Source organism: Cinclus cinclus, chromosome 16 (assembly GCF_963662255.1).
Source record: "Cinclus cinclus chromosome 16, bCinCin1.1, whole genome shotgun sequence".
Taxonomy (NCBI): Eukaryota; Metazoa; Chordata; class Aves; order Passeriformes; family Cinclidae; genus Cinclus; species Cinclus cinclus.
In genome coordinates this window covers 3,322,101-3,349,995 of record NC_085061.1, presented here as the reverse complement: position 1 = coordinate 3,349,995, position 27,895 = coordinate 3,322,101, and the positions used below count along the sequence as shown (strand labels likewise).

Sequence of the window (27,895 nt, the reverse complement as noted above, 5' to 3'; positions counted from 1 at the left end):
CACACAGATGAGCCCAGGGGTTGTGTGGCCCCAGCACATCCATCCCACTCCTTTCCAACCCTTCAGTGTGGCTGGCAATGTCTTTTCAGCCACCGCTGCAGAGCTCCAGGATCCAGGGACCAGAGGTGGCTGCCAGGGCAGAAATGCTGCTGCCAGGACAGGTAAATGGTTTCCTGCACTATGAGCAGCCTATCCTGCCCACTCTCAGCATCCCAGCTTCCCCTTCCTGCAGCTCCATCCAGCCCAGCTCAGCTAAATCCATGCAGCCATGGTGCTATTACAGGATTTTGGCCATCCCAGTTCACATTTCACCAGCCCTTGGCTCGAGTGCTGCAGGTCCTGTCCACTGTCCCGGGGCTGGAGCTGTCAGAGTGAGGTGTGGGTGGTGGCTCAGAGAAATGGACCTTCCCTCGAGGCACTGAGAGTCACTTACCCAGGGTAATGGTTACAGAATCCCACAACAGTTCAGGTTGGAAGGGACCTCGAAGTTCATCTCATTCCAACCCTGCTGCCATGGCAGGGAACCTTCCACTAGACCAGGCAGCTCCAGCCCCCACCCAACCCAGCACTGAATGTTCTGTCCCACATAAGCACAGCTCAGCAGTAGGATGTGCAAAGATCCAAGGAGAAGCATTTCCTAAACACAAAGTAGCTCCTTCATCAGCTAAGCCCACAGAACTGAATCCCCAAACCCAGAACAGGCCTGTAACCTCAAAAGTGCTCCTCCCAGCACTCCCAGTGACATTCCACAGCTCCCAGTGCAGACTGGGGGTGCACCCAGGCACAGCCCTGCCCACACACCCCTTACCTGGCAACGCCAAAGTGTTCCCTGTGAGAGGGTGGCTCTGGGCTCCCCACCGAAAGGGAAACAGGAAGCAGGAGGCAAGGAGACAGAGCTGGTTCCAAATGTTTCACTCTTTATTTGAAGTCTTACATGCCACCAGCGTACATGAAAGTTGCACATTCAGAATTCGACTCACTAGGAGGACAAAGGGCCAGATGCAAACACAAGTGTCAAATGAGTGCACAGACAGAGGAGCCCAAGCCCAGGAGCCTGTAGGGATCTGTGACCAGGCTGTCACCCTGATGGCACCTGGGGTGTCTCCAATTTTGGAGCCACCTCCCTTTGCCATCTCCAGGGTCGTGAGCCGGGTCTTCTCTCCTGGCGTGGCACCATTCCCTCTCAATGAGCTAAAGAAGCATTTTTGGTAACATCTCTACCAGAACTGAGGGTGTTTGGAGACCAACTGCCCATTTAATGCTTTCCTGAATTCCCCTTTCTATCAATGCCAGCAGTTTTTACAAGGAGAAACAATTTCCACCCGCTGTTTAGAGGGAGAGACGACAGAAATAGGGACTCTTACACTGACATTTTATTTTCAAAGAAAGTTTTGATAGAAAAACATTTTCCCCAGCAGCCTTGGGCAGGGAGTTGCAGCTTCCACTTCAAAGGACAAACTTCAAAAACAAATCCAGTGTCCTAATGGTTTTGTGCTACATTACTTAATTGTCATACAGCTAATTAGCAATGCCTGATTTCACATTCTCTGTACATAGATGAAGTTCACAAAAGAAGGGGCTACTTAAAAGAATAAATAAAACAAGGCACCAGGCAGCCAGGCTCCGACAACATTAACATAAAACGTTACACTTTACCATTTCAAAAACTGAAATAAAACCCCCATCATGATTAAACCTATATTGATCTGCCTTCCTTCAGATCTCAGAGCTTTGGATCTCTGCAAGGAAGGGGGGAGAACACAACATGGCAAGCAGGGGCTTAGCCTGTGCCTCTGTGTATGTATTTCACCAGCGAGCAGCAGAGATCTTTAAAATTCTAATTATTTCCCTATCACCAAGTAAGATCGGGATCAATAGATGGTACAGACTGACCCCTTTCCTCGAGTGTCAGGGGGAAATTTAAAAAAAAAAGAAAGGGGAGGGTGAACCAAGAGCGTCAGAGGTCAATGCCACAAAACAATAGATATTGATGTCTCCATTCATTTCAAACAGCGGAAAGGTCAATGCCTCCCTTGCTTCATGTTTTATGGCTGAAATCCTGCTGCTAACAGCAACAATGTTAGTAGTCAGACCTCATCCATCCTTTTTTATTATTATGATTATTTCTAACCAGGTTAGCCATTTTGAAAATTTGACAAAAGCTGGGAGCAGTTTTGGGGGGGGGGGAGGGGGGGGTTGGGGGTGGGTATGAGGAGAAGAGGGGAAGCTGCCCTGGAAATTAATGGAAGTGATGGTTTCCATTAGTTTTCAAGTCTCACTGTCCCCCTACCTGTGCCCCAGTTTGTCCCTCACTGCCCCCTAAAAAATGAAAAGGGCCTGAGGCAACATCCCTTCACTATTAATCATTATTCCCTGTACAACATCCCAGTTGGTTTCTATGGAAATGATTCTCCTGCTGGAGTACCCCGGCTGCCTGTGCATCTCAAAGAGGCAGGAGAGCTGCAGAAGAAGGAGACTGGGCTCTGCAACACCTGGCACAGCTCCTGCACTGCTCTCACAGCTTTGGCTGGACACTCTGCTGGGACCAGCCAAGAGGGAATTGCATCCCCCTTAGTCAGGTGAAATAACCTTTCTGCACTGGTTCACTCTATCAGTGGGAAAGTCCCAGATTTCTGCAGCCCTAGCCTAAAAAAGCAGTGCTGGAAGAAAGCACCCAGCACCTCACATGGACAGTCTCACACATCTGTCCATGTCCCAGAACTGCCACAGCTCTGAACACCAACGTGAGGGGATAGCTCCTGCTCTGCTCCCAGGGTTCCCACACACCCAGCACAGGAGAATGGGAATTAGAGTGAGTGGGGTTGTGGCTCTGCTGCTCTCAGTCCACACCAGCCCCAGGTCTGCCCTCTGCTCCCCACCGAGCAACACCTCACCTGGAGGGGAGGGTTCAGCACCTTCCACAGGTGAGGAAACAGGCCAAACCTCATGAGGTGTGTCTGGCTTCCAGAGTGAGATCTACGACTCCTCTCACTCTCATCTTCTTCTCCCTGACAGAGAAGTGACCACAGTTAGATCTCCCCTGAAGGGAGAGACTGTCACTACACAGCTCCTTCTCCAAACACAGCAAATCTCCAAAAACACTGCCATCTCCTAAAGAGACCATGAAATTAGCTTTGCAAACAGCTGAGGAAGCAATCCTTTCACTTTCACCTACACTCCTAAGAAAACCCCAGTAACACAGATGACTTAGTCCCTCTGCATTCCCCACAGCAGTGTCACTCCAGACCCTCCCAGCCTGCAGGAACCAAATACCACTTGGCCAAACAAGACTCTGGACACGAGCACAGCAGCAAACTACATTGAGTTTTACACAAGAACAGTCCCAGAATATCCTTCTCCCACAGAACCACAGACACCTTGGTGGTGGTCAAACCAAAGATTTCTGCTGCAGTTCCCAAAGACTGGAGGTCTGCTTTGGAAGAGGCAGCAAGGAACAGGCCAGCAGGGACTGGGATCCTGCAGAAACACTCCTTGTGAGAAGGGCACCTTCTGGAATTGAATTAATTTGTTTTAGACTACGGACAGCAGCATCAGCAGGCTCAGAGATCACCTCCTTAAATGCTCATAGGTAGCAGAAGGGAGATTTCTGGGGAGATGGGGACAGAAAAGGAGGGGGGGATTTCATATTAAATAAAATCCAGGAGCAGAAGACCCCTCTCTCTGCTCCCCTCTTTTCCTCTACAGCTGCCTGCTAGAGCCTGAGTGCTGAGTGGGCTCCGAGTCCCATCCACTGCTCTGCTCAGAACATATGGAGCTGTGTTTAATAGCCCAGCTCTGCCAATTGGGTACTATTAGGGTGGGTTCTTTTCCCAGTGTAAATGTTGCAGAATATAAATTGTAATTAACACCGATGCCAAAATAGCACTTAGAGAAAATAAGCACATTATTAACATCTGGTGAATCCTGCCTGGAGTGCAAAAGCAGCGGAAATTCTCACTCACCATAAGAGGATTTGTAGTAGAGATATCAAGCACTGGTCCAGAGTTGGGGAGCTGAGGGTGGAAGGAGATTTTAGCTCTTTATTACTATTTGGGATGCTGCCTTTATCACCTGTGGGTGACCTTTCCTAACCCTGGTTATAACTGGCAGCTCATTAGGACTTGTAACCCACCTGCATGAATACAGATGCCCAAACATGATATCCTTGGCAACGGAATAACAGTGCTATAAAACATCCCTGGCTGCTGCTCCCATCCAGCAGGACACGAGAAAGGTGGATATGGATGTGCCAAGCCAAGTGTACAGCATGCTCTACCAGGTGACTGCAACCCCAAGAGCAAAGGTTTAACACCAAAATCAAGCAACAGCTGGGTTCTGCACACCACTGCCCCCCAGCCCAGGTTTTCCATTGGAACAGGAAGAGGTGAGTTGGCAGCACTGCCAAGTTCTTCCTGATGCCACAGCGTGTTTATGCAGGGGAAATCCCCGCTGAGGGTGGGAATGGCCTCACTCCAACCATACATCAGGATTCCTTCACAGGACTGAACAGGTCCCCTAAGGCATCAGGGAGCTGCCTCCACACCTTCCTCCTTCCCTGTGCCCTGAGGCCAGCGGCATAAGCAGGACAGAGCAACTTTGCTTCGAACAAGGAGGAGAAAGCAGCTTAGCAAACACCCTCTGCCCAGTCCTTGCTAGTTATCCCAGAAAAAAACACGGACAAAAACCAGGCAGAGCTGAAGCTGGCCTGAACTGGAGAGAGCAGCAGCTTGTGTTTTATGTTTTTAAACCAAAAAGCACATCTGATGAGCTGAGGTGAGGGAGAGGGGGAGAAGAGAGGGAGAAGGGGATTCAAACAGGTGAGTAATCTGACAAGAGGTAGAAAGAACAACCTCATCGGATAGAGCGGGAGGGAAAACAGTGGCAGGAGCAGGGCAGCAGCTCCTCACACTCAGCTGCACGGAGCTGAAGCTGAGGCAGAGCCTCCAACACTCGGGGAGTGCTCAGAGCTCAGCTGCAGCATTCCCAGGGGAGCACGAGCTGGCCTCACCACCCTGCTGCCAGCTGCACTCCAGAGGCTGTGCTGGCTCCCCGGCCTGACAGAGAGAGCCTTGGGAAAGACAGCTAAGCACCACGGGTTGGTCTCAGCAAGGCACAGACCTGTGCTAGCAGAGCCTGACACTTACCTTGCTCTTTACTGTAACCTCGCTGAGCACAAGGGTTATCACAGCCTGGCTCAAGACTTACACCCGTGGGACAGAATTCCAGGCAGGCTCACTCGTGGCTGATTGGAAAGTAAGGACAGAAAAGTCCTCCAAGGCTGGGAAACGCATTTTGTTCTCAAATCTATCCCATCAAACCAGGCCTCCTATGAACATTGAAGGCAGAAGAGCATTTGGGAGAGGGCATCTTGAGTAGTAAATGCTGACAAGGAGATGGGCACATCATCTTTGGACGACTCTGGGCCTCCCCAGAAAAGCAGAGCTCAACACATTCAGGATTTGGGTGAAGTGAGACAGCTCTGGTCAGCAGCTGCTTTGCAGAAGACAGACCTGGTACACTACCAAGGAAAATTCTGCCACCCAGACATGTAGCTCCAGGAATTTGTAACTTGGCTTTTGGTACAGCTGTCTGATGCTTTTAAAAGTGCTCAGTAAATAAGGCAATATGAAAGTGATCCAGACCACTGCTGATGCCTGAGGAAGTTCTGTGGAGCAGAGAAGCTGACTGAAATCACACTGTGAAAATACTTCATAACATCTCTAAAATTAGCATGAGCTCAAGGCATGGGATATAAGGACAGAACTGGAACACTACATTCCCATCTACACTGCAAGACAGACTGCATATAAATCAGATCTGAGTCTCAACTTATTCACTGTAGGCATCATCTACCATAGGACAAGGACTTCCAGAAGAGCTGAGAACTTCTTACACCAGACCAATGGAAACAGCATCAGCAGGAACATACCATGGTCAAGGTGTTAATTACCTTAATTTGTTATTAAAAAATAAAGAGTCCTTGTGGTACTTCTCAATTAAAAAAAAAAACACCTTTAAATATCTGTGACTGCACGTGTGTGACTACAAATGCCTATTTGTAACATAGAAAAGATGTGATGCACTTCAATTGAGCAACACATTTTTGTGCCTCTGAGCTGGCCTAGGCTTTCTATTTTGCCAAAAACAGAGTGAAGCAAAGAATGACTTCCACCAAAACCACAAAGCACACTGCCAACGTACACAGGGGCCCTTGGGACAGACACCAGGGGACACAGGGGAAAGAGCATCGTTAAGTCAGTTTGTCTTACCTTTAACTTCAGTAAAATAACAAAAAGGATTCATATTAACCGCAAGGAAACACTCATCAGATTCCACAAGCCTTTGAGACAGGATTTTCAGATGCAAGCAATATTCAGTAGATGTTTCCCCACTGCAAAGAACCAGCTTTTTTGCTTTTTTTTTTTTTTTTTTTATTTTGCAATTGCACCTGCTTGAAGTGATTGTACAGCATCCAGTGAAGTGGCCAGGAGCCAAGGATGGGAAATCCAGGCCAACAAGAAGCTGCTCCGTGGGTTCACACCGACTTGTCCCTTCCATGCTGTGACAGTCACCACCACAAATTGGGAGGTTCCTCAGCCACTCTGCTTTTAAACAAGGTAATTTCATCCAAGTGCCTCATGGGGACATCTCTGATGACCTCTGTCAAGTCCTCGTGAAGCAGAGGGAAAATGACGACGTTTAATGCAGGGCGTTCTGCCTGGAAACTAAATCAGACACAGGTTATTAGCCAAGGAAAAATACCAATTCTCCAGTGCAAGGGAAAGGGATGGCCTGGGTATCGATCATGCAGGATGGAGGCAAGGAAGGGTTGCTCAGAGGAGGCAGGAGGGGCAGCTGGAGCTCCAGGTCTCCCACTCTTCCTTCTCTGTGTCAGCAGGGAGTTCAGGCTGGGTTTGCAGCCCTTTCGCAGTGAGTCTGCTAAGGTGGCACAAGGCCAAATTGCACCTAAAATTGGGAGGGAGGAAGAAGTTTTCAAAAAATCAACAAAAAAATAAATCAAGACACGTAGGTATTCTTAGAGGATCAGAGCTCTGCCCAAGCTGGGCGAGGTGCTCAGCAATAACAATTTAAACCACCTGCAAACCAGAGGCAAGTTGCAGAGCCATTAGGAAAATCAGGCCAGAGCAATATCAGGCATTCCCTGGGGGCTGAGCCTGGGATTATCACTTCAGGCTGGGTTGTTCTGCATGCAGAGTCTACACTCTGCAATTAGAGCATAGGCAAGTTTAGAAAGCTCAGATGTGCAGATAAGCATTTAAGTGTGCTCACACTCACACACACACTGCAGCCTTCTTTTTAATCCAGGCTGCAGAGCAAAGGAAGAGATTTGCAGAAGTTAAAGCCATTAAACAATGTGGAAAGAACCGTACAGAAAAAGCCCAAGTGCCCAGCAGCAAGTACTTTACATGACAGCAACCTGTGAGGAAGAGAAATGGCATTACTCAGTGCAGTGTAAAAAGAGTTCAGTCTTTTAAAGGTGGAGGGGGAAACTATAGCATAATTACCCTTAAGAGTTACACCTTAAGATGAAGAAGATTTGTGACTCTTAGTCCTGTGCCACTAAGATGTTTCCTCTGAAGAGTGTGACAAGGACCTGTTCATTATCACCCACAAGTAGGCAGAGTCACACTGGCAGCACCAGTCCCTGGATGCTGAACCAAGCTGTGTTGGGTCCAAACAGAAGCTCTCAGCTCAACAGACAGGTGTGTCTGGAAGGTTCCCAGCTCATCTCTAGCTCTGAAATGGCCAGATTTCTGTCAAACAGTGAGGAAAGGCTGGAGATCCAGCTGCTGGAAACAGACATGAAAATCCCAGGTAGCCATCCAGCCAGCTGAAGAAAGCAACACGAGAGACTGGCATTTCCTGGGAGACAGAAAGGACATTCCCATCCAAAAACGATTTGGAGTAGAGCTGCCAAAAACACAGCAGAGAAACTTCCATTCCCAGGCTAGCTGCTCAGTGTTGGTGGGTTGAATTAATTTGCCTGAACCAAAGTAGCTGCAGGAATAAGAATTTCCAGCAACAGAACTACCTGGGGCAATTTTATATCTCTCTGCATCACAGACCTGCCCTTCATGCCTCATGCCTAAGGGCTGCCAGAAAAGAACACGGCTCCCCCAGTAGATCTGGGGACTTGTGTCAGAGCTGTGCAGGTTCTTACTTCCACAGCACTGCCCTCAAGAAATCAACCAGCAAATAAATGCTGATCTGGGAGGCAGCTGGTAAAGTCTGCAGTGAAATCACATAAAATACAGCCAAATGTCTCTTTGATAGTCCCTGCTCTGCCCCAGCTCTTCATGTTTCTTATCCAACACCACAGTCGTGCAGAGAAAATCATGTTAATAGACCAAGTTTACTCAAGTTCAGCAAAGGAAGAAACTGTTTCCTTCTTCGTATACAGACTCTCCCAATTTGGACCTGAGTGCTGCCTTCTTACCATGTACAAAATTGTAGTTTATAAGCAGCCTTTACATGTAGCTATAAAAACAAGAACCCAGACAAGTTTACATGATGAACTGCCAGTGAGACAAGTGAAAAACCCCAACGCAGTACGTGTCCCTCCTAAAGAGGCTGGGTTTATACCAGGGGTTTGAACTTGATCTTAAAATAAGAGGAAAAAAAAAAAGAAAGCTTTGTGATTTTCTCCCCCCCTCAACAGGAAACTGTATGTTACTGCAAACCTTGTAAATTCCATACCCCAGCAAGTTGACGCCGGAGAATTCTTTCCATGTACAATTTGCGTGATTTAAGGAAAAAAAAATCAAATGCACATGGTTCACTATTATTCTCAGTTAAAAGTGCGTGCAAAGCCTCTCCTTTAACTGCCTGTTAAAAAACACCCCGATTTTAACGAGCAGCTGTCATAATGTTAAACTGGGATTAGCAGTTCCCAAAAGCAGCCTCCCCCTGCAATCCATGCTCCTTTAGTCCTTCCCTGGAAGGCAATTCCTTTCTTCATACACCTGTCCAGGTGGGCTAGATTAAGTGAGAGGCACTTAGAGCACTACTTTGAAAGGCCCCAGGCATGGGGAGGAGATAACAAGAAGGGGAAGAGAGTAAGTTAATGAGTTGCAGAACAGCTCCTGTAATCTTCTTGAGGGTTCTTTCCTCATTCCACACCTGGATGGACTTCAAACTCCATCCACCTCTGCAAACGCATGGCTTGTAAAATTAAAACCCGAAGGACAGAGAAGGATGTTGACCTGGGGAGACAAAAGAGCTGCAGTTTCAGACATGAAGCCCTGTTTTTTTAGTTTTTGTTTCGGGCTTTTTTTTTTTCCAAGAGAAAAAAGCCAAGGATATGCTTGCCTGCTCTTTCCTACAAAACCTCCAGACTAAACTCATCATTATTAATTAAATGAAAGCAAGTTTTCTAGGCAACTGACTGGCAGTCCCTTCAAAATAGCTCTTTTAATCAGAAACAACCACTGGGATAACAACAACAACACAACCCTCCCCGCCAACCCCCCGTATATTTTCCAGCATAACCTCTGGTCCAGCAGAATCAACACCAAACCAACAACACCCAGCAGGAATTTCCACAAGGAGTTTTGTGAAGTGTCCTCATGTGGATGTGGACACAGAGCAGACCTGGCCCCAGCAGCTGGTTGGAATCATCCACTGAGCTGGGAAACAAATGGTGAAGCACACCCTGTGTCACAAATACCTGCTAGCATCAGCAGAGGAACAGCATCTCTCTGCTCTTAGATCTTGATCTGGTTGTATGTGGATGAAAGGGTTAATGATGTTTTGCTATTTGTCTCCAGAATTCTCTCAGAGCAGGTGTGGACTGGACTCAGTAAGGTTATTTTCAAGTGAACAGCTTGGTAAATAGCCTAACACTGTGCTCTCAATTACTTCCAACCACTGTGGCAGGATCCAATATGTAGGTCAGGGACAAAGTCAAAAAGAAAGAGAAAAAGTCTAAAGCAAGGCTGCACTTTGATCAGATTTCCTCGATTTTAGCAAGACAAAAGAGTCCCTCCCTGGAATGCAGTTATCTCCCGGCAAACACTGACTTGCCTCTCCAGAGAGGACAGTGAGTCCTCAGGAGATTCCACCTGCTGATAGATCCAAAGGGTAGCCCAAAGCCATGGGGAATCTCACCAGCCAGCCTGGAAAGATGGATTATACCTCCCCCCTGCAACCCCTTGCACCACAGACCCTGCAAGGTGACAGCTCTCTACATTAGATGCTGCTCAAACCTTCTTTACTTGTAAGGAAAGGATAAAGGCAGTATTTGGGGCTGAAGAATGTTCTTCCCCTTGTGACTTCCACAGAAACCCAAGGTAAGTCCTGAGCCAAATCGGACATTTCAGCACATCCCACTTCACAGAGGCTGGCAAGCAGGATGGAGGGCTCCCAATGTGGGATAATTAAACACTGCCAACAAAAGCAGCACACAGCAGATGAACTGAGGAAATACAGTGTATCACGAATGGATCAAGGGCAGATCTCCGACCTCCACAAACCAAGCTGAGCTTATGGAAAAAGAAGCTCTAGGGAAGGAGAGGAAGGAAGGAAATGAGGACAAGCTTGATTTGGGGGAACAGAGCACAGTGGGGACAGAGCAGATGTAGACTCACTCTGTTTGGCACAACTCTCACAAATGCAAACCTGTCTCTGCTGCAGTCACATACCTTCTCCCCTCTCTGTTTTGACCTTCTCCACAGCCTGATGAGCTGGTTTTGGAGGGGCAAAAGTTTCTCAAGAGCCCAGGTTTCAAACCAACTCACTTTCTGCCCTGTATGCAGCTCTCTCACCTACACGCACAAAGCCCTGTTAATCCTCTGCAAGGCACAGCCTGTTTTTACTGGAAGACTTGCTCACACCTTAAAGTTCAAGTGTGGCATCTGTCCTGAAAGCTTCAGCCAGCATACCTGAGCCAGCCTGGAAACTCCCTTCCTGAAGCATGGCACGGTAGAACGGAGGAAGTGCCAGGACAAGCTGGAGCAGCTGGCAGCAGAATGACCCAACATACACACACACTTTTCTCATCTTCTCAGGGAAGGCCAGGCAAACACTTAAGATTTGTTCCACTGGCCGTGCCCTGACCTCAGTACCAGGGAGCTGCAAATCTCTCCTTGCTTACAGTGCCTGCCAAAGAAGCTTCTGCAGAGCATCTTCCAAACAAGATTTGGCCTCACCAAAGAAACTGTAGGTGGGATTCTCCTGGGAGCAGGGAGAACCTTTGCCTCCCATTCATCCCCCAGAAGCCTCTCAGGGGGGTCCAGACCCTCCCCACACTCACTCTAAAACAGACCCATTCTCCCCTCCAGCCCTGCCAGAGTGCCAGTGCTAAGCAGACTTTATTTCCAAACCTCAGAAATGGACTTGAAAAGTTCCCAAGGAAAGATGTTTAGATTCCTCTGGTTGCTCTAAACTCCATAAAATGAGGTATTTTTGCTATAAAGTGTTTTCCTTTAGGAGTATCTTCCATCCCTTCATGTCTACATGGTAGACAAACCAACATTCTCCCAATACTGCTGATTTTTCCACGCTAAGTCACTGCAGTCTCCAACCTGAGACCAAGGGGTGTAGATGTGACTCTGGAAATCACTCACACACATCACTGCCAACTCTCCCATTATCCTCAATGCTGCTTCTTCCTTAGCCACTGCCATGAGCCACAGGGAAGGAGCAATAACACATCAGACTCATCCCGAGCCGAGGCAAATTACATCTCTCTGCTGTGGTTTCCCTGTAAGGCATGAATGGCACTCTGCTACTTCCCCTGTGAACTGAGGCTTGTATCAAACACGCCTGCAGACTGAGGTTCCTACGTTATTTTGCCAGCTGAACTCTGCATCACTCAAATGTGACCGGACAATTAGAGGGGGAGGGAATAAGAACCCAAAGAGCGATGCCAGAGCGCCCAGGACACATCCTAGGGGAGTGCTCTGCCAGAGCAAGCTGAAAGTTATTTCCTAATCTCTTCCACAAATTAAAAAGCTACTGCAATAACTGCTCAATTAGATTTATTTTACTATGGAAATGCTTTAAAGCTGCAGTTAATGCTTCCGTTCAGCCTTTTACACCCTCATGAAGAGAAAGCACGACAGTGCTATTCCAATATTATTTCTCAGCCAAGAGAGAGAGGACAATCCTTGAAAGTTATTTCATGCACAAACCAATCTGCCCGCTGAGAAAGGTTTCAGAACTGAATTCCTTTCAAAACACATGAGCTGGCAGTTAAAACGAGGCATTTGGGTCAGCCACAGGAATGCATTTAAAGAAGGGGTTTTTTGAGTACCCCCAACAGAAGATAAATTAATATGGCAAATTGGGGATGGTCCCACAAGCCCTGCTGGCTTGTAAAGTATTTAAACCCACCCATAAACAACACCCCTGGTAAAAGCAAAGGTGCCTGGGCCACACCTCATACATTCAACCTTTGTCAAGCTCGCCAAGGAATCCTTGGGCAACACAAACCGACAAGGATGCAGTTTGTTATTCAGTCTGTGACAGAATGATTCAGGGGTTTCCAAGAGCAGGAAACGAAACAGACAATGAAAGCTTGAGCAGGATGCTAATGATTCACTACACCAGCCTGGTGATATATTAAGTCCTCTGCAATCCCACTTGTGGAGGGCTGGAGTGCTCACACACTGGGGCTGGCAGGGTGGGATCAGCAGCTCTGGGACCAGGAATGCCAGCAGTGGACAGACAGGGACTCCTTCAAGGTCAGAAGGAAGAGAAGGTGCTTAAGGGATGCAAAACCAGCTTGAAAATATTTTAAAAGCCCTAGGTGCTCACAGCAGCTTTTTGCAGTGTAAGTAGGAATGCAGCAGTTGGGTGGGCAGCACGGGAGTGATGCTGCAGGACCTGGCTGAATTCAAAGATGATCTTGCAGTCACTTACTGCCCCTAGAGCCCTCTCCAACCCCTCTAACAGTAAAAGGGATCCCCAAAAGGGACTTTATGAGGCTGAGACCACAGTGAGAATACAGGCAAGCAGAATTTTGCAGGGATATCCAGGGCAAGGGGGAATACTTAGCCCTGAGGTGAGCAAAAATTCATCTGTGATAACTCAGTCCTGTGCTAAATGCCAGGAGAGGGACTGGCTGCTCAGCACTTTCCAATATCCAATTTCAGCCCTGTGCTCCCACCTGGAAGCCCTGTTTCTGCAGCTGAATCCCAGGAGGCTGTTTCATCCCTTCAGCAAGCTCACAGCTCTCACAGCCACACAGGGCTACAGGAATCAGCAGTTTAAGAAAAAGGGAAGATCCAGCCAAGAGTTTCACATTAAAAAAGGACAATAACAAGTACGGGGAAATTTAGGCAATGCTACAGAAGACTGAACAGGAAGATCTAATTTAGGCTGAAAGCTCTTCCTAGAAAGTGCCAGGAATCTTATCATGAAGGTCACTTCAAACCAAGCAGTGCTCATACCTGACATAAGCAAAAGGCAGGGTAAGTTTGTGTTTCTCTTCCTCTGAGTTTGAATCCCCAGAACAGTGAGATTGTCCTAAATGAAAAAAATCCTCTGCACTTTCCAGCACTGGTTAACCCAAGAGTGAGCTGAGTCACAGAATCACAGAATTGTTTAGGGTGGAAAAGCCCCTTAAGACCAAGCCAAACCATTCCCCCAGCACTATCATGGTCACCACTGAACTAATGTCCCCAGGTGCCACATCGTCATGGCTTTTAAATCCCTCCAGGGATGGAGACTCCACCACTGCCCTGGGCAGCTTTTGCCAGTGCTTGAGAACCTTTTTGGTGCAGAAATTGTTCCTAATATCCAACCTAAACCATCCCTGGCACACCCTGAGGCCATTCCTTTTGTCCTGTCCCTTGTTTCCTGACAGCAGAGCCTGACATGCCCCTGGCTAGACTCTCCTGTTGGGGAGTTACAGAAAGAAAGAAGGGTTCCCCTGAACCTCCCTTTCTCCAGGCTGAACACCTTCAGCTCCCTCAACTTCTCCCCATGGACTTGTGCTCCAGACCCTTCCCCAACTCCATTCCCTCCTCTGGACACACTCCAGCCCCTCAATGTCCTTCCCAAAATGGTGGGCCCAGAACTGAACCCTGGATTCAAGGCGTGGCCTCACCAGTGCTGAGCTGCTCAGGTGCTTTGCAAAGGTACCAGTGTGGCTGGGGAAGAGGGGCAGAAAGCTCAGAAGAGAACTGCCACGTCCCCACTCCAGCTCCACAACCCCACAGAGCCACAGCCCTCTGCACCATGTCCCAACAGCTCTCAGACTCCAGGAATTTACAATAGCACTTTTGGGACACATGAACAGCTGAGCCCAGCTGCCCATCCAGCACCCCAAAACACACTCCAGCTGCACCATGCTTTTCCCCTTGGATTCCATTTCCATAAATCACAGCTCACCTCTATGCCTTGACACTTTTCCCCTTCTTTATGAAGAATCCCTAATGATGCTGTGTTCGCAGAGGTTTTTTATTTTGCTCTGTGGCTGTTAAAAAATTTGTTTATTTGTTTTTATTTTATTGTAGCTTTCTTGGTCTTTTTCCAAGGTGTTTTTCCAAGGACTTTTCACTGGCTTGTATTGTCTGGTGTTGTAGAGTCCTTGAAATCACTACAATGATAGAAGCTATCTAAACACTTCAGCTAAAACCGACAAAATTCTAAAGGCACACAGTGGAAAATAAAAATCTGTCCTTGAAGCCAAGGGGATATTTGCCAAAGCATTTCCCATCCCCTCTTCCAGTCTGTTTTCTGATGGCAGGGAGAGTGCCAGGAAAGCAACTTCTCCTGCACATTTGTAAAGTGCCCTCTAACCACACCATGTAGCTGTGCAAGGCTGAAGTCATCCAAATTCCTTGCCCGCAGGATTTTTGGGGCAGAGACATACCAGCATACAAATACGACGCTTTAGCATGAAGCCCGCTGGTAAATGGTGGGACCTTCCATGGGTCACAGCTCCATCTACTGACTCTTCCACAAAATAACACTGTGGAAAAGATGGGGAAAGCTCCCGGAAGGCTCATCCCCATGGACCTGCCTTTGGACACACGGGTCTGTGCAGAAATTTAGAAATAATCCCAGCAGAGCAGCTCAGCTCAAAATAGCGAAACAAATTTACCTTTTCTGCAAAGAAGCGTTGGCACAGCAGCAGGTCTGGGCTCACGCCTGAACCTCCAACCACAAGGGCCTCGAATTGTGGTGTTTTAGTGTTTGTGGAATTAATGCTGCAGTGGTTTGAACAGAAGAGTTATTTAAACAAGGACAACACGTGCTTGGAGCTGAGCACTCCAGCAAAGTTTGGGTCCAAGCATAAAATGGAAAACATTGTGTTCATTGGATCTGCTGCTATCTGAAGTGTGGCAGCAGCTGAGCACCATGTGATGGTGGGGGAAAAAAATGTCAATTTACACAGAAACCGAGACTTGACCAACTTCACATGTGAAACCTGAGGAAGATCAGGGGAGTGGATATGGATCACTCAAGCCACATCTCCCACTCTAACCACTACACCCTTCTCATGTGCAGAGTATCTCCCGGAACCATAAAGGAGCTCCCCCCTCCCATTCACACTGAAGGAAAAAGAATAAAGAAAAACACTGCAATGATTTATCTGCCCAGAGGGAAACAATCTTTATGGTCTTTTCTACAGCTCAGAGGAGACCTTGCCCTTGCAAGCCTCCTGTTTGCTGATGAGGCTCCAGATGAGCCCTGTTCTGCTTATTGTGTTTCATTGCAAAAGAGCCAGAACTGAATCAGAGGCTTTTAATGACTCAAATACACGAATTAGTTTGTCCCAAATACCAGCAAACTTCAACCAGAAGCAGCTCACCAGAAAGCTGGACACCACAGGGTCTGGTTCAAAGCTGTCACAAGACTAAGAGACATGAGAACAGCCTCTCTTTTCAGGCCAGTGGAACAGAAATACATAACACTAACCTCCTTTTACAGTAAAAAGGGAAAGTTTGAGAAGGAGCTCAGGCTTCAAGCCACTGCTGTGATGCAGCAGATTAAATTCCCAAGCTCCCATCACCACACCCTGTATATTCACCATCTTCCAGTACAATTCCACAGCTGAAACCAGTCTCCTCAAATAGGTTCTGGCCTTTTCTGTTACCCAAATCCTCCTGTGCACCCACACTTGAAAAAGGACTGCCCTGCACTACACTGCATTTTCAAGCTCTCTCAGCTCTACCTCCTGCAACAAACTCCTGATACATGCCCAGCCCTGGGTCCTTCCCACTCCCACTCACATTTCTTCTCTTTTTTAGAGGCATTGGGAGAATGTGAATCACTTTGGCTCCCCTCTTGCTGTTCAGAACTATCTCTCAGCTTAAACAACAGCATCACCACAGCCCTAAAACAGGAACTCTGACCCTCAGTGCGATCTGAGGAATATGAATCAATTGCCCCAGCTCAAGGAAGTGAGCAAACAAAGACTCGAGGTCCCTTCTCTCACCTCTTCCTTCCCACCCACTCCCTAGGTTTCACATGCAGCATCCACACACATTCCAAACAAATGGAAAAAAATAAGCACAAATCACCTCATTTCATTCTGGCAACAAGGATGGATAACTTCCAACTTGCTGCCTGGTGTAAAACTTGGATTAAAGAGACACCAGCTGCACACTCTTAGAGGAAGCCATGCTGTGTGAACTGCAGCCTTACCCACAGGTTTAAGCTCACACAGATTTCACTGCACATCTCTCTGCCTTGGAGTAGCAGACAAAATGCAGTCAAGAGCAAGTCAATTCCTGACCTCATCCCAAGTCACATTTCTGCAAGGATGAGAATGGAATTGCTGGAGAAATCAAGTGCTTAAAGACTTGCTGATGGCTCGTGGAAGACTCCAGGCTTTGCTTACACATCATTTTCTGTATTTTGTTTCTTCTATTTTATTACTAGAGACAGTTGCATGAGAACGGGATCCTTGTTGCTTAGGAGAGCATCTGCTCCCACTGTTTATTCTCCTCCTGAAGTCATAATCTTAGGTGACATCAAAATTGTTTCCAGAGCCACCAATTACAATGTCACAGAGGAATATGACTTCAGGTGTAGAATTTGCAGTAGGAGCAGATGCTCTCTTCAACAAAAAAAAAAAAACAAAACAAAAAAAAAAACCCAAACAAAAAACCAAGGTTCAAAAAACCCTGTTTTCATACATGTGTCTCTATTAATAAAATACAAAAAAAGAAAATAAGTTTGACAGCCAGAACTGTAGCTAAATATAAAAATAGTTTTTAACATTTCCACAAGGCATCAGCTGCTCTTTGGAAAGTTCCCAGAGTTTAGATTTTAAACAGGTAGAGAATGTAGTGAGAATCAGTCCATGACAGAGAAAGAGGGAGACAAGACTGCAGAATGGTGTATTTCTGCTCAGTAAATGGACATTAAAATTTTGGGCAGCACTGCAACAGCACCTCAGAAGGGAGGGAAAATAAAAAACAGGAAGTGCAGATTTCTGGTTCTTTCTAAGGATCCCCAAAGCACAACTGAAATCAACCCAGTAATTTTTTTACATATATGAAGCCCTGTGTAAAACAACTTAAAGAATCCTTGTCGCATCACAAGGAATTTACTCAGATCTTTCCAACAATCCCTACCCCAGAGGGACACAGAGGCTTTCAGAGGCAGCAACAATCTCAGGAGCAGTTTGGTAGGGAGCTAATATAGTCACAGCCTTCTCTGGATTTGATCCACGGAAACAAGCCAAGTGTAATAAGTTGGTTTGAAGCTGGAGGAAGGCTGGGGGGGAGGAGCACCTTTTAGGATGCACTAATAACGCCGTGTGATTTGAAATTTTTATTAGAGCTTAACAGGGCACAGCAACAGTAGGTGACAAAGAAAACAGACTGAAGGAGGGGAAATAGCCTTATAGAAAAAAAGGTAATAATGGAAAAGTCTGCTGCATGGGAAATATTTTGTAAGATGACTGCCATTATTAGATTTCCAAATGCCAAGCGTAATTAAAAGCTCTTTTCAAATGCAGTTCACGGCTCACACACAAACGTTTCCCACCACGTGAGCCTCAGAACGCTGCAAGGGGCCAAGCAAAATGCCTTTAAGAACTGCCAAACGTGCAAAGGCAGTTTGTACCAATTCTCCCCCCTCACAACAACCCTTTAAAGGCTTTGAATTGCGCTGCCAGGGGATTATCATTAAGTGACATTTACAAGTGATTAGAGGACACAGAATTATCTTAGTCACTTGTGGGAAAGGAGGAAAGCTTCAAGGTCAAATCTCTCAGTACTTAAAACGTCGGCAGATGTTTTGTTTACACAAAAAAAGTTGTTTGATTTATGATGGAGCTTTGCATCCAGAACTTCAACTCGGCAAGCAGAACTGCAGAGAACATGGGTGGGAATGGAACCAAAAATTCACATAATACCATCACATATTTCACTAATTCACTCTTATTAAAGTAAGAGGCTAGCTTATGTGCCAAACAGTTACACATTACCTATTAGCTCCTTGGAACAAGAGCTCCAAGCCATATAAACCTTGGCAAGCCAGCGAATGGAGATAAATCTCCAACAGCTCCAGAAATCCCACATCCACCACTTTCCACACTCACCTCCGGACAATGGACTGCTGGAGATTTTTGCAAACGGTAAGAGATTCTCCCATAAACATGTGGCACATGATGACCTCAAGGCAGCTGGCCATGAATGACATCACTGCGTCAGACTGCAGAGTCCCGCTCCGGGAGACGATGCAAAGGCGCTGGAGAGAGGAGCAGTGACTCAGTGCCTGGAAAAACTGGGCACCCGCACAGAAGTACGGCTGTTCCAGCCTGCAGGGATAAACAAAAACAACTCAATGGGCAATTCATGCCTGGGATGCTCTCAGACAAGAGGGAAAAGACACGGCACATTCATGGGGGGCTGGCAAATGGACTAAGCAGCGCCTCTGACCCTGAAGGAGAAGGGTACAAATAGGCAGAAAGAGCCTAAACTGCAGAATTCTGGCGCCCACAGGGAGTAACCCTGGAGTAACCCTGGTTTTGCAAGTTTCCCATAAAATGTGGTGGGTAAGACAAGCCTTGGGTCTAAGCAGAAAATCCATTCTGGTCTTAAAAGCACAGCCTGGCTTCTGTACCTGACATTCACCCAAGCAGGTGGTGTGGATTTAGGGACCTTCTGCTCCAGTGTACAAACACTCCCCAAACTGGCCATATCTTCAGTTTACTGCCTGGGGAGAAGCAGGCATGAAAAAAACACAGTGCACATGGGCTGATGCAGAACTGGGGCCAGCACAGTGACCACAAGCAGCCCTGGTAAAGGATCAGAGCTACTGCTCTCCCACAGGAAGGGCAGTCATCATCAACCCACCTTTTACCTTAAACATGTGGCTCAGGGAAGGGAGACAGGACCCTCTATCACAGTGATCCAGGAGGACAATAAAATGACACAGTGAAGCCATACCTGGCCAACAACAGGTCTTGTGTTTTTACCAGCAGTATAAGTAGGTAACTCCCTCACAGAAACCAGCCTGAAGGGAGCTGAACCTGCTTGAGGCCCGTGCCACCAGAAGAGTTCATCTGCTTAGTGCAGATTTACTACCAGGCTTCAGAGCACTTGGGAATCTCAGTCATTGGGTCAGGAAAGCCAAGAGCTCCAAGAAGGTTAATCCATTAGGTGATAACAAGCTGTCGGGCCCAACTTGATCTGGGTAATCTCTGCATAGGCTTTGTAGTATGCAGGGGTTTCTCAGCAACTTAATCCTGCTAATTGATAAATTCTGTTTCAGTCTCAGCCTGTGACTGCTGTCCGGTGGCATTGCCTGAAGAGATCCTGAGAGCGTGTCTGCACTTTGGGCAATAAGTTAAAATCCATATTAAGAGAATGGGCAGCCTTTTCACTTTTTGACATCATTATTGGGGCACTGTACATTTAGGACAAAAAGCACGGAATCTCCAGGATCCAGGCTTCCAGGTGAAATCTCTGGGACACACCAGCCACACCTGCAATGCCGCCTGAACTCGCTAGATGGCAATGTTGCTTTGGAATAGGCCCTTAAACTAATGTTTTCTCAGCCTGGAAAACTGGGAAGGGAAAAAAGGGTGGAAACAGCAGGGAATCAGTCAAATCTAAAGGAAACTACGTTATCAGGAGGAAGTGCTAATTTCTAAAACCCCCTTAAGTCGATATAAAACCTTAGACTTTACTCAGGGAAGAAGAGTGACAGCTTCCACCCAAATGTAGTACAAGGAGACAGCCCTGTTGCAGCCTTTATTCCAGGCTCTGTGCTGCCTCCCATCTCTGTCACTCTTGGCCTCCATTTCAAAGCCTCAGGAAGCTACGGGGCCTAGGATGAGCACAGCAACTCTGCACACTCACACCTCCTTCCCCAGCCCTCGGTTCCTCCATGGCTATTTACTTTCCTCATTAAGACACATCCACGTAACCCAAGACCTTGAGCAACCAAATTCCCAGCAGCTGCCACCCCTTGGATGAGAGACCAGCACACTCCTCCTCCATTATAAAATGGGAAGTGGTGGAAAATGAAAACCCTCCTGAAGTGTTTTAGACCCCCCGGCTCCCCCCACTGGATCAGGGAGAGGCACATGAGCACCAGTGTCAGGTGATGAGCAGGAATTTCAGCCACACTAACAGAACTGTGACCTTGCTGTCTCAACTGCACAGCACTTTGGAGCTCTGTGAACAAAGGGGGACAATGGGACTGACAGGTTCTGCAGTTTCACTGAAAGGGGCTGATTTTGGGGGGGAATAAAAAAAAAAGAAGAAAAAACCCATCTCTCTAAAGTGGTAACATTTGTGTTCATATGGACTAGCGCAAGGAAACCATCACAGTTTCCTTTCACAAGCACATTCTGGCTGCCATGTACCTCCTTTGTGCACTCTTTAGGGTCAGACCCTTGGCAGGATCTTTTAAATACTACCAGGAGAGGAACACCAACAGGACAAACTCTAAATCTGGAATGGTCTCAGTACATTTTAAAGAAAAGAAATAAAAAAAATAAAGAGGCGAGATTTTCGTACAAACCCAAGGCAGACAAATATCTCACTGGGAAACTCAAAGAAAACTCTACATTATCTAAGACAGTGTACGAGTCTCTTCCTTCCTGGAAATTTAAGAGGTGTGCATGTACACAAAGCCAAAAAGTCAGCAAAGGCACGTAGTATTTGACCAGCCCTGACAAGTTCCTAGCTCCCAAAAAAGCAGCATGCACTCTTCCTTATCTAAAAGGAAGGCAGTCACAGCACTTTTTGCTTCTAAAATACTGGTTAAAGGGCATATCCTGAGCCCTCAAGGACAACATGCAATGCCTTCCTATTCTCCATAAGTCAGGAAGGAAAATATCCAGTTTTCAAGAAATTGTAGCTACTCTGGACCGGAACACTTTTAATAGTAGCCACAATAAACCACACATCACATTTCTGGAGATCCACAAACTAAATGGGAGATGTTCAAGAGCAGCCCCTCACCTGAGATCTCTCAAACACCTGCAGTGTTTCAGCATGTCCATGAGAGCAGACATATAGACCACCTTGCCCATCATGCCCAGGTTGGCCAAGGAAAGAGTCCGCAAGTGCTGGCACTGCAGCCCGATGTTGACAAGCCCAGAGCCCGTGAGAATATTTGGCAGCTGTGCTAAGGTGAGGCTCTGCAGGTAAGTCAATTGGCTAATGGCAGCCACCTCTGAATCCCCCACGCTCTGTGCCCGGACACAGGGAGGCAACGAGTTCCGAATTGCTGGCTCGTTGCGGGGCATGGCAGAGGAGAAACTGGACCCAATTATCTCCAAGGTTTCCAAAAATCGGAGGCTTCCCATCAGAGCCCAAAACACTGAAGATTCGATCTTCTGATTGGCCTGGTCCCCTAAGTTCCTTGGGTATGTCTGTATCCCAATCCGAACTTTCCTTCCAAATGTTTGGGGCACCAAATTAGGTGTGGTGGGAGGCTTCTCCACACTTGCAGCAACATCTGTGATGGAGCAAACTGGTAGTGCTAATGAGAGCAGGTGCTTTAGCCTGGATAGGAGCTGGCACAGGTGGTTCCCTATGCTTTCAGAGCTGTGATGGTGAGCTGCAGAGAGGTTCAGGTGTCTCAGGTTGCAGCAAGACACTACCAGGCTTTCCAAAATGCTGCTGTCAATGTCATCTTCAGCTTTCCGAAACAAGGACTCAGGGGCCAGGCAGTGAACACAGCCACTGAGATTCAAACTGGTCAGGCTTTTAAGATCCTTCCCACCATTAATGACCCTCTGGATCAGGTGCCCACCAGATAAGGTGCATCGGCTAAAGCTGAAGTAGAAAGGGTTGTTGAACTTCAAGTGTTGCAGGAGCCCAGAGCCGTTGATCCAGGCTTTGGGCAGTTGTAAAGCATCCAGACGTACATTTCGGGCCATGGAGTCCAGGAGGTTTTTGGTGGCTCCCGTCTCCGCAAAGCTGCCGGGGGCAGAGATGAGGAAGGCGTGGAGGTTCTCAGGCGTCCGATCACTCAGTACTGCCAAGTACAGCCTCACCACCTCCTGATTGACATAGCCAGGAGCCAGCCTGGCATAGAAGATGCGGAGGTTCTGGTAATGGGGCACATTGCTCTCACCCACCATCAGCTGCCCAGAGAGCATAAACCCCTCCCGCGAGCGATCGAGGATCTCAAAGTACAGCAGCAGTTTCTCAAGGCTGGTGCAGCACGGGACGACACCGTACGAGGGCGTGTAAAGGGTTTGCTTCAGCTCCGAGACACGGCTGAGGGTGGCTTTGCACTCACTGCTCAGCTGGCTGGCATCGAAGCCCGGGTTCACGTCGATGGCCAGGGAGCGCAGGTGCTGGAGCGTGGAGAGCATCTTGGAGAGCCGCAGAGAGGTGACATGGCACCCGGACAGGTTCAGCTTGACCAGGTTCTTGCACCGTGTTACGTGGTCAATGGTGGAGCTGGGCAGCCAGTAGCAGCCAGCCATGTTCAGCTGGTAGATCTCCTTTCCAATGTCCCTCATCAGCTGCTTCACTTTGTCTTTGTTTACCTGCACCCAAACAAAACCACATTCAGTGAGAGATACGGCAATGGTGGGCACTGACTCAGTTTCCCAGCTGGAGATGGGGATAGGTACTTGGTTGTGGTTGGTACTTGGATTATGCAGCTCATCCAAAGGTTTGGGAATGGCAGCACAGCCTAAGAATTATCACACTGCTGGCAGTTCAGTCTGCCATGCTTTGGACTCTTAAGATTACACTTCCTTTTGCTTCTGCAGTTTCTGCATTACAGACTGCTCAGCAGCTGAGAGCGGAAGGGAACACCACCTCCATTTTCTACCAGCAAAGCTATTTCAGCAGAACTGACTATGTGCAGAAACTCAAATTGAAAAAAGAATGTTTCCGTTCTTCTTCATTCCATTTCCTCTTCTGGAAATGAGCTTAGGCTGCTCATTGTGGCCTTGCCTGCACTGGCTGATACAGTTCTCACTGACATATCACCCTTCCTTCCCAAGCTTTATTTTTGTTATAACATGCACACTATTTCTGGCTTTGCCGACTGCATGCCTGACAGAAATATGGAGAAATTAAGTTTTTATTGACAGTATTTTATATCGTTAAGGGAGTAGAGAGCTGTTCTAACAAAGCATTCTGGAAAATAAATACTTCTGTAAAACAGTTTATTATGCATTTGATTTCAGAGCTCAGGAGCAGTCTACTTATGCATATACATTGGGAAGTTCTACTTCTTGGCATTGTTTTTCAGAAATCAGATTTGTCTTCACAGCTAACAGAAGCAGCAAGTTACTCTCCCCACCTTATAGTCCTTCTGAAGCAGAACTGTATGTGTTAGACTCTTGTCAAGGCAAAGTGTTGCGAGTTTCCTGCAGGTTCTCCTGACATTCAGGACCAGGTCTGTGCAAGGGACGTAGCTGAGGATGTGCAGAAGGATCTCATCTGAGAATTCCATCAAGTTGACTCCATTGCTTTCCTCCTCACACTCCTCACTTACGACCTCCTGGTGAGGAAAAAGAAAAAAAGAAGAAAAAAAAAAAAAAGGAAAAGGAGAAGAATATGGAGATAGTGCAAAACTTCACATGAAACCATGGTACCTTCACTTGGTCTTTCACTGTTGGCTAACATTTCCATTCATTCTACTTACTTTGCAACTGGAAAAGTGATTGTCCATGATCCTCTCCTAAATATATCACAGCGATCTCTTTCTACATCCTTCTTCCAAGCGCCACCCGTTTCAATAACCTTAAGAGTTACATAACCACGCATATATACGTACATATACGGCTACATACATGTGTTTACACATACGGACACACACCAACACTGCAGTCCAACATCACCCACAGCTCTTGTGCAACACTCTCACACCTTAACGGCGGAAGCACAGCCCAAACCAGCACTAACGCCAGGGCAGCTCCTGAGGGGCACCGGGGCCGCTCCCCCTCACAGCTCCTGCGAGCCCCCCGGCGATGGCGATTCCAGCGCCCTGGCCCCACCGCCGAGCGCCCTCCCTGCCCCCGAGCCCGGCTCCCACCCTGAGGGCTCCGGGCTCCCCCAGCAGCCCCGGTTACCGGCGCCCCGAGGGGCCGGTGTGGAGGAGAAGCGAAGGGCGAGCTGAACACCACAAGCCCCGACTCACCTCTCCGCAGCGGAACATGGCGGCAGCCGCGCGGTCCCGCCGCGGCCGCCACCGCCTCGCCGGGGCCCCGCTCGCAGCGGCCGCGTCCCGGGCTCGCTCCCGCCGGCCCGGCCGCCTCACAGCTCTTCCGGCGCGGCCATGACCCGGTTCCGTGGCAGCGCCCGCCCCGCGCCGCCATCTTGAGCGCGGCGCGGCTGCTGCGCGGCGCCATCTTGAGGGCGGCGGCGCCATGGTGGGAGTGGCGGGTCCATGGAGTCAGAGAACACCGGGATCGTCCACACTGGAAAAGAGTTCTGAGATCGTCGAGTCTAGTCTTTAACCGGACACTACCGTGTCAACCAGACCATAGCACTGACAGCCGTGTCCAGGCTTTCCTTAAGCACCGTCAGGGACAGTGACTCCACCACCTGCCCGGGCATCCCCTTCCAATACCTGACAACCCTTTCTGTGAAGAAATGCTTCCTGATGTCCAACCTGACCCTCCCCTGGCACAGCTTAACACCATTTCCTCTCATCCTGCCCACTGGTCCCTGGGAGCAGAGCCCAAGCCCCATCTCACTACGGCCTCCTGTCAGAGAGCTGTGGAGAACAAGAAGGTTTCCCCTGATCTTCCTTCTCTCCAAGCTGAGCCCCCACAGCTTCCTCAGCTGCTCCTGGTGCTCAAGACCCTTCCTCAGCCCCATTCCCTTCTCTGGACACGCTCCAGTGCCTCAGTGGCCTTCTTGGATTGAGGGACCTGAAACTGGACACAGCACTCGAGGTGTGCATGGCCTCTCCAGTTGTGAGTACAGGGACAGAATTACTGCCCTGGTCCTGCTGGTCACACTACAGAATACTGGAATGGTGTGGGTTGGAACTTATAGGATCACCTCATTCCATCCTGCTTCCACGGGCAATGGCACCTTCCACTATCCCAGGTTGCTCCAAGCTCTGTCCAACCTGGCCTAGGACACTTCCAGAGATGGGGCATCCACAGCTTCTCTGGGCACCCTCTGCCAGGGCCTCCCCTGCCTCACAGGGAAGGATTTCCTCCCAATATCACCATCCTACCCTTCACTGATGTGAAGAGGGCCATGTGGAATCAACCAGGGCTGCTGTGACAGCTGCTGTGACCACAGCCATCGCACACAGCCATGTCCAAGGGGAGCAGCTGGCTCCAGCAGTGTAGCTCCACATAGCTCCTATCCCAGATCTCAAGTACAGACAGGACCAGAGCGCTGGAATTTCCAGTTACGTGTATGCTTCAGGAATTTTGTTCATAGAAAATGTGTTTTAAAGATGACCCATAAAGGAAGATTAGTAAGTTGCTATTTTTTTCCTGCTTGATTGTTGCCATTTAAGGCCATGAATTACATTAAGGGTAAATTGGGGGTTTCACTTAGAAATAGCAAGTGCCTCAAGTCTTGATTATGCATTTTGCTTCTAGGCTTGTGAGAGAGCTCAGAAGCCAAAGAGGAAAACCATTTTTGGCTCTTAGATGAGGGAGAACCTCTCTAGAAGATCTGTACCTGCTTTGCTTGTCATGTGTTTCAGTTAAATAAAAGGTAATGACAAATTAAATCCGGAGGCCTTTCAGTCAAGACCAACTTGTCTGACATCTGGGAAAAATACCAACCTACCATATTTGCAGTCACCAGGGAAAGCAGAGACCAGGGTGGAGGAGACCTGCATTTCCAATGCAAATGATAAATAAAACCATCAGTCAGTCCCAAAGGCAGAGGGAGGGCCCTGCCCAGAGAGCCAGGGTGGCTGGAGCAGCTGGCATTTAGAGTAGCCATGGGGTTCTCTCCAGCCCTGGGGCTTACAGGGACCAGAGAGCAGCTGACAACCCTGAATAAATGCTGGGAACAGAGGGTGGTGTGAGGGGTTCCTGAGGAGAAATGAGGCTTTGTAAGAGGAGCGACATTTGGACTTGTGATCCACCAAATAAACAAGCAGTGTGTTGGTGCAGACCAGGCATGGAGGTTGAACGTGAGGCAGAAGCAGGCAGTAAAGGAGGGAGGAATTGAACATCTACACTGAACTCTGGCATTTCTTTTCATGGCCCTGGGAGGTGGCCAGACGGTGATAGGGGAAACCCTCCTTGCTGTGCCTCACTTCAGGAATGCTTTTCAAGTGGGTAGACTTTGGCCATCTTACAACCAATACACATTTTCCTAGCCCAAACAAAGCAGGCACATACCATGCTGTCCCAGTTCAGATAGGCAAGCAAATTAATACCACTGTCAAGATATATTGCTCTGTATAAAACAAAATATCTTAACGTTCAAGGCCAGTCTGTCCTGAGGATTTTATGTTTTTTCCTCTGGAAAGTCTTGCCTCAGTTCTCTCCTCTGATTCTTCTTAAGACTGATACAGCCTGAACACCTTTTTGTCAGCTTGACTAAAGCCCAGCTCTGGGCTGCATCAGCCACACCATATGGTATGCTTGGGTGGATTGCTAGCTCCACTGCTGGAAGTGATTCTCAATCCCTGATATGGTTTAATACTGTAAGGCCTGCTAAAGTGGATTACAGATGGGTATAATGCAAGTCAGAGCAGGCTCCAGGTCAATAGTCCTGCAAAGAACAACTTCAGGAACCAAGACTGCTCTGGCCCTAAGCACAGCCAATCCCACAGACCCACCCCTGAACGAGTACCTTGGAATGGCCATTTTCTAAAGCTGGTGCTTTGCATCCTCCAAGGGTACTTCTGTAAGGAGGGCAGTCTAGTTTGAATGCTGTGCGATTCCCTGGGATTGTTGCACACAGCCAGCTGGCACCTCTCCTGGAGGAGCACATGCTCACTAACAAGAGAACAGGACCCTCCCCATCCAGGGATCGTTTCTGGTCAACTGTCCCTGACACAGCTGAGAGACAATAAGGCCCTTCACAGGGCTAAATCCCGAGAGCTGCAACCATCTCCTTTGCCAAGGACATCACTAATTCCTGGCGGTGGCTTGATGCCATAAGCTGCTCAGTGAGGTGACTTTCCAGGTCATCAGCTAATAGCAGGTGAAGTGCCAGAGACTGTCTCCAGCAGGAGAGAAAGTTAGGAACTCAGAGGGAAGAAAGAGTGTAAAACATGTTTGCTCAGCTCCCTTGAGCTGAGCCATCTCTCCCAAGGCAGCTACAGGGAGGTAGGAAAGAGCTGAGTGACTTGGAAGGATCTAGAGCTGAGTCCTGCTGTCTCTGCAGCCTGAGGAATCCTGGAACATCACCCTGGCTGAGCCAGACAGGGGGACACGCTCAGCCTGGCCTGTGGGTGGACATATTAAAGTTTCTGGTCTCCCTATAACCCCTGGCTATTTGTGTGGTGGAGGAGGAGATAGCCAGAGCACTGATTATTCACTACACAACTTCTCACTAGA

The 27,895-nt window shown here is 48.1% G+C and overlaps 1 protein-coding gene across 2 annotated transcripts; it reads right to left on the bottom strand.

Annotated features, from left to right (window-relative positions):
* Positions 1 to 897: 897 nt before the first annotated feature.
* On the bottom strand, positions 898 to 24,657 carry FBXL18 (F-box and leucine rich repeat protein 18). Of its 2 annotated transcripts, XM_062503439.1 has the most exons (6): positions 24,547 to 24,657; positions 24,052 to 24,149; positions 23,707 to 23,907; positions 21,399 to 22,939; positions 18,524 to 18,742; positions 898 to 6,725 (listed from the first exon to the last, which is right to left on the bottom strand). In XM_062503439.1, the coding sequence occupies exons 2-6, from the start codon at positions 24,076 to 24,078 to the stop codon at positions 6,569 to 6,571; spliced, it is 2,145 nt and encodes a 714-aa protein (XP_062359423.1). In that variant the 5' UTR covers positions 24,079 to 24,149; positions 24,547 to 24,657; the 3' UTR covers positions 898 to 6,568. The 2 variants fall into 2 exon arrangements, with proteins under 2 accessions (XP_062359423.1, XP_062359424.1); XM_062503440.1 differs by lacking the exon at positions 24,052 to 24,149 and having other exon boundaries at positions 24,547 to 24,656.
* Positions 24,658 to 27,895: the final 3,238 nt, after the last annotated feature.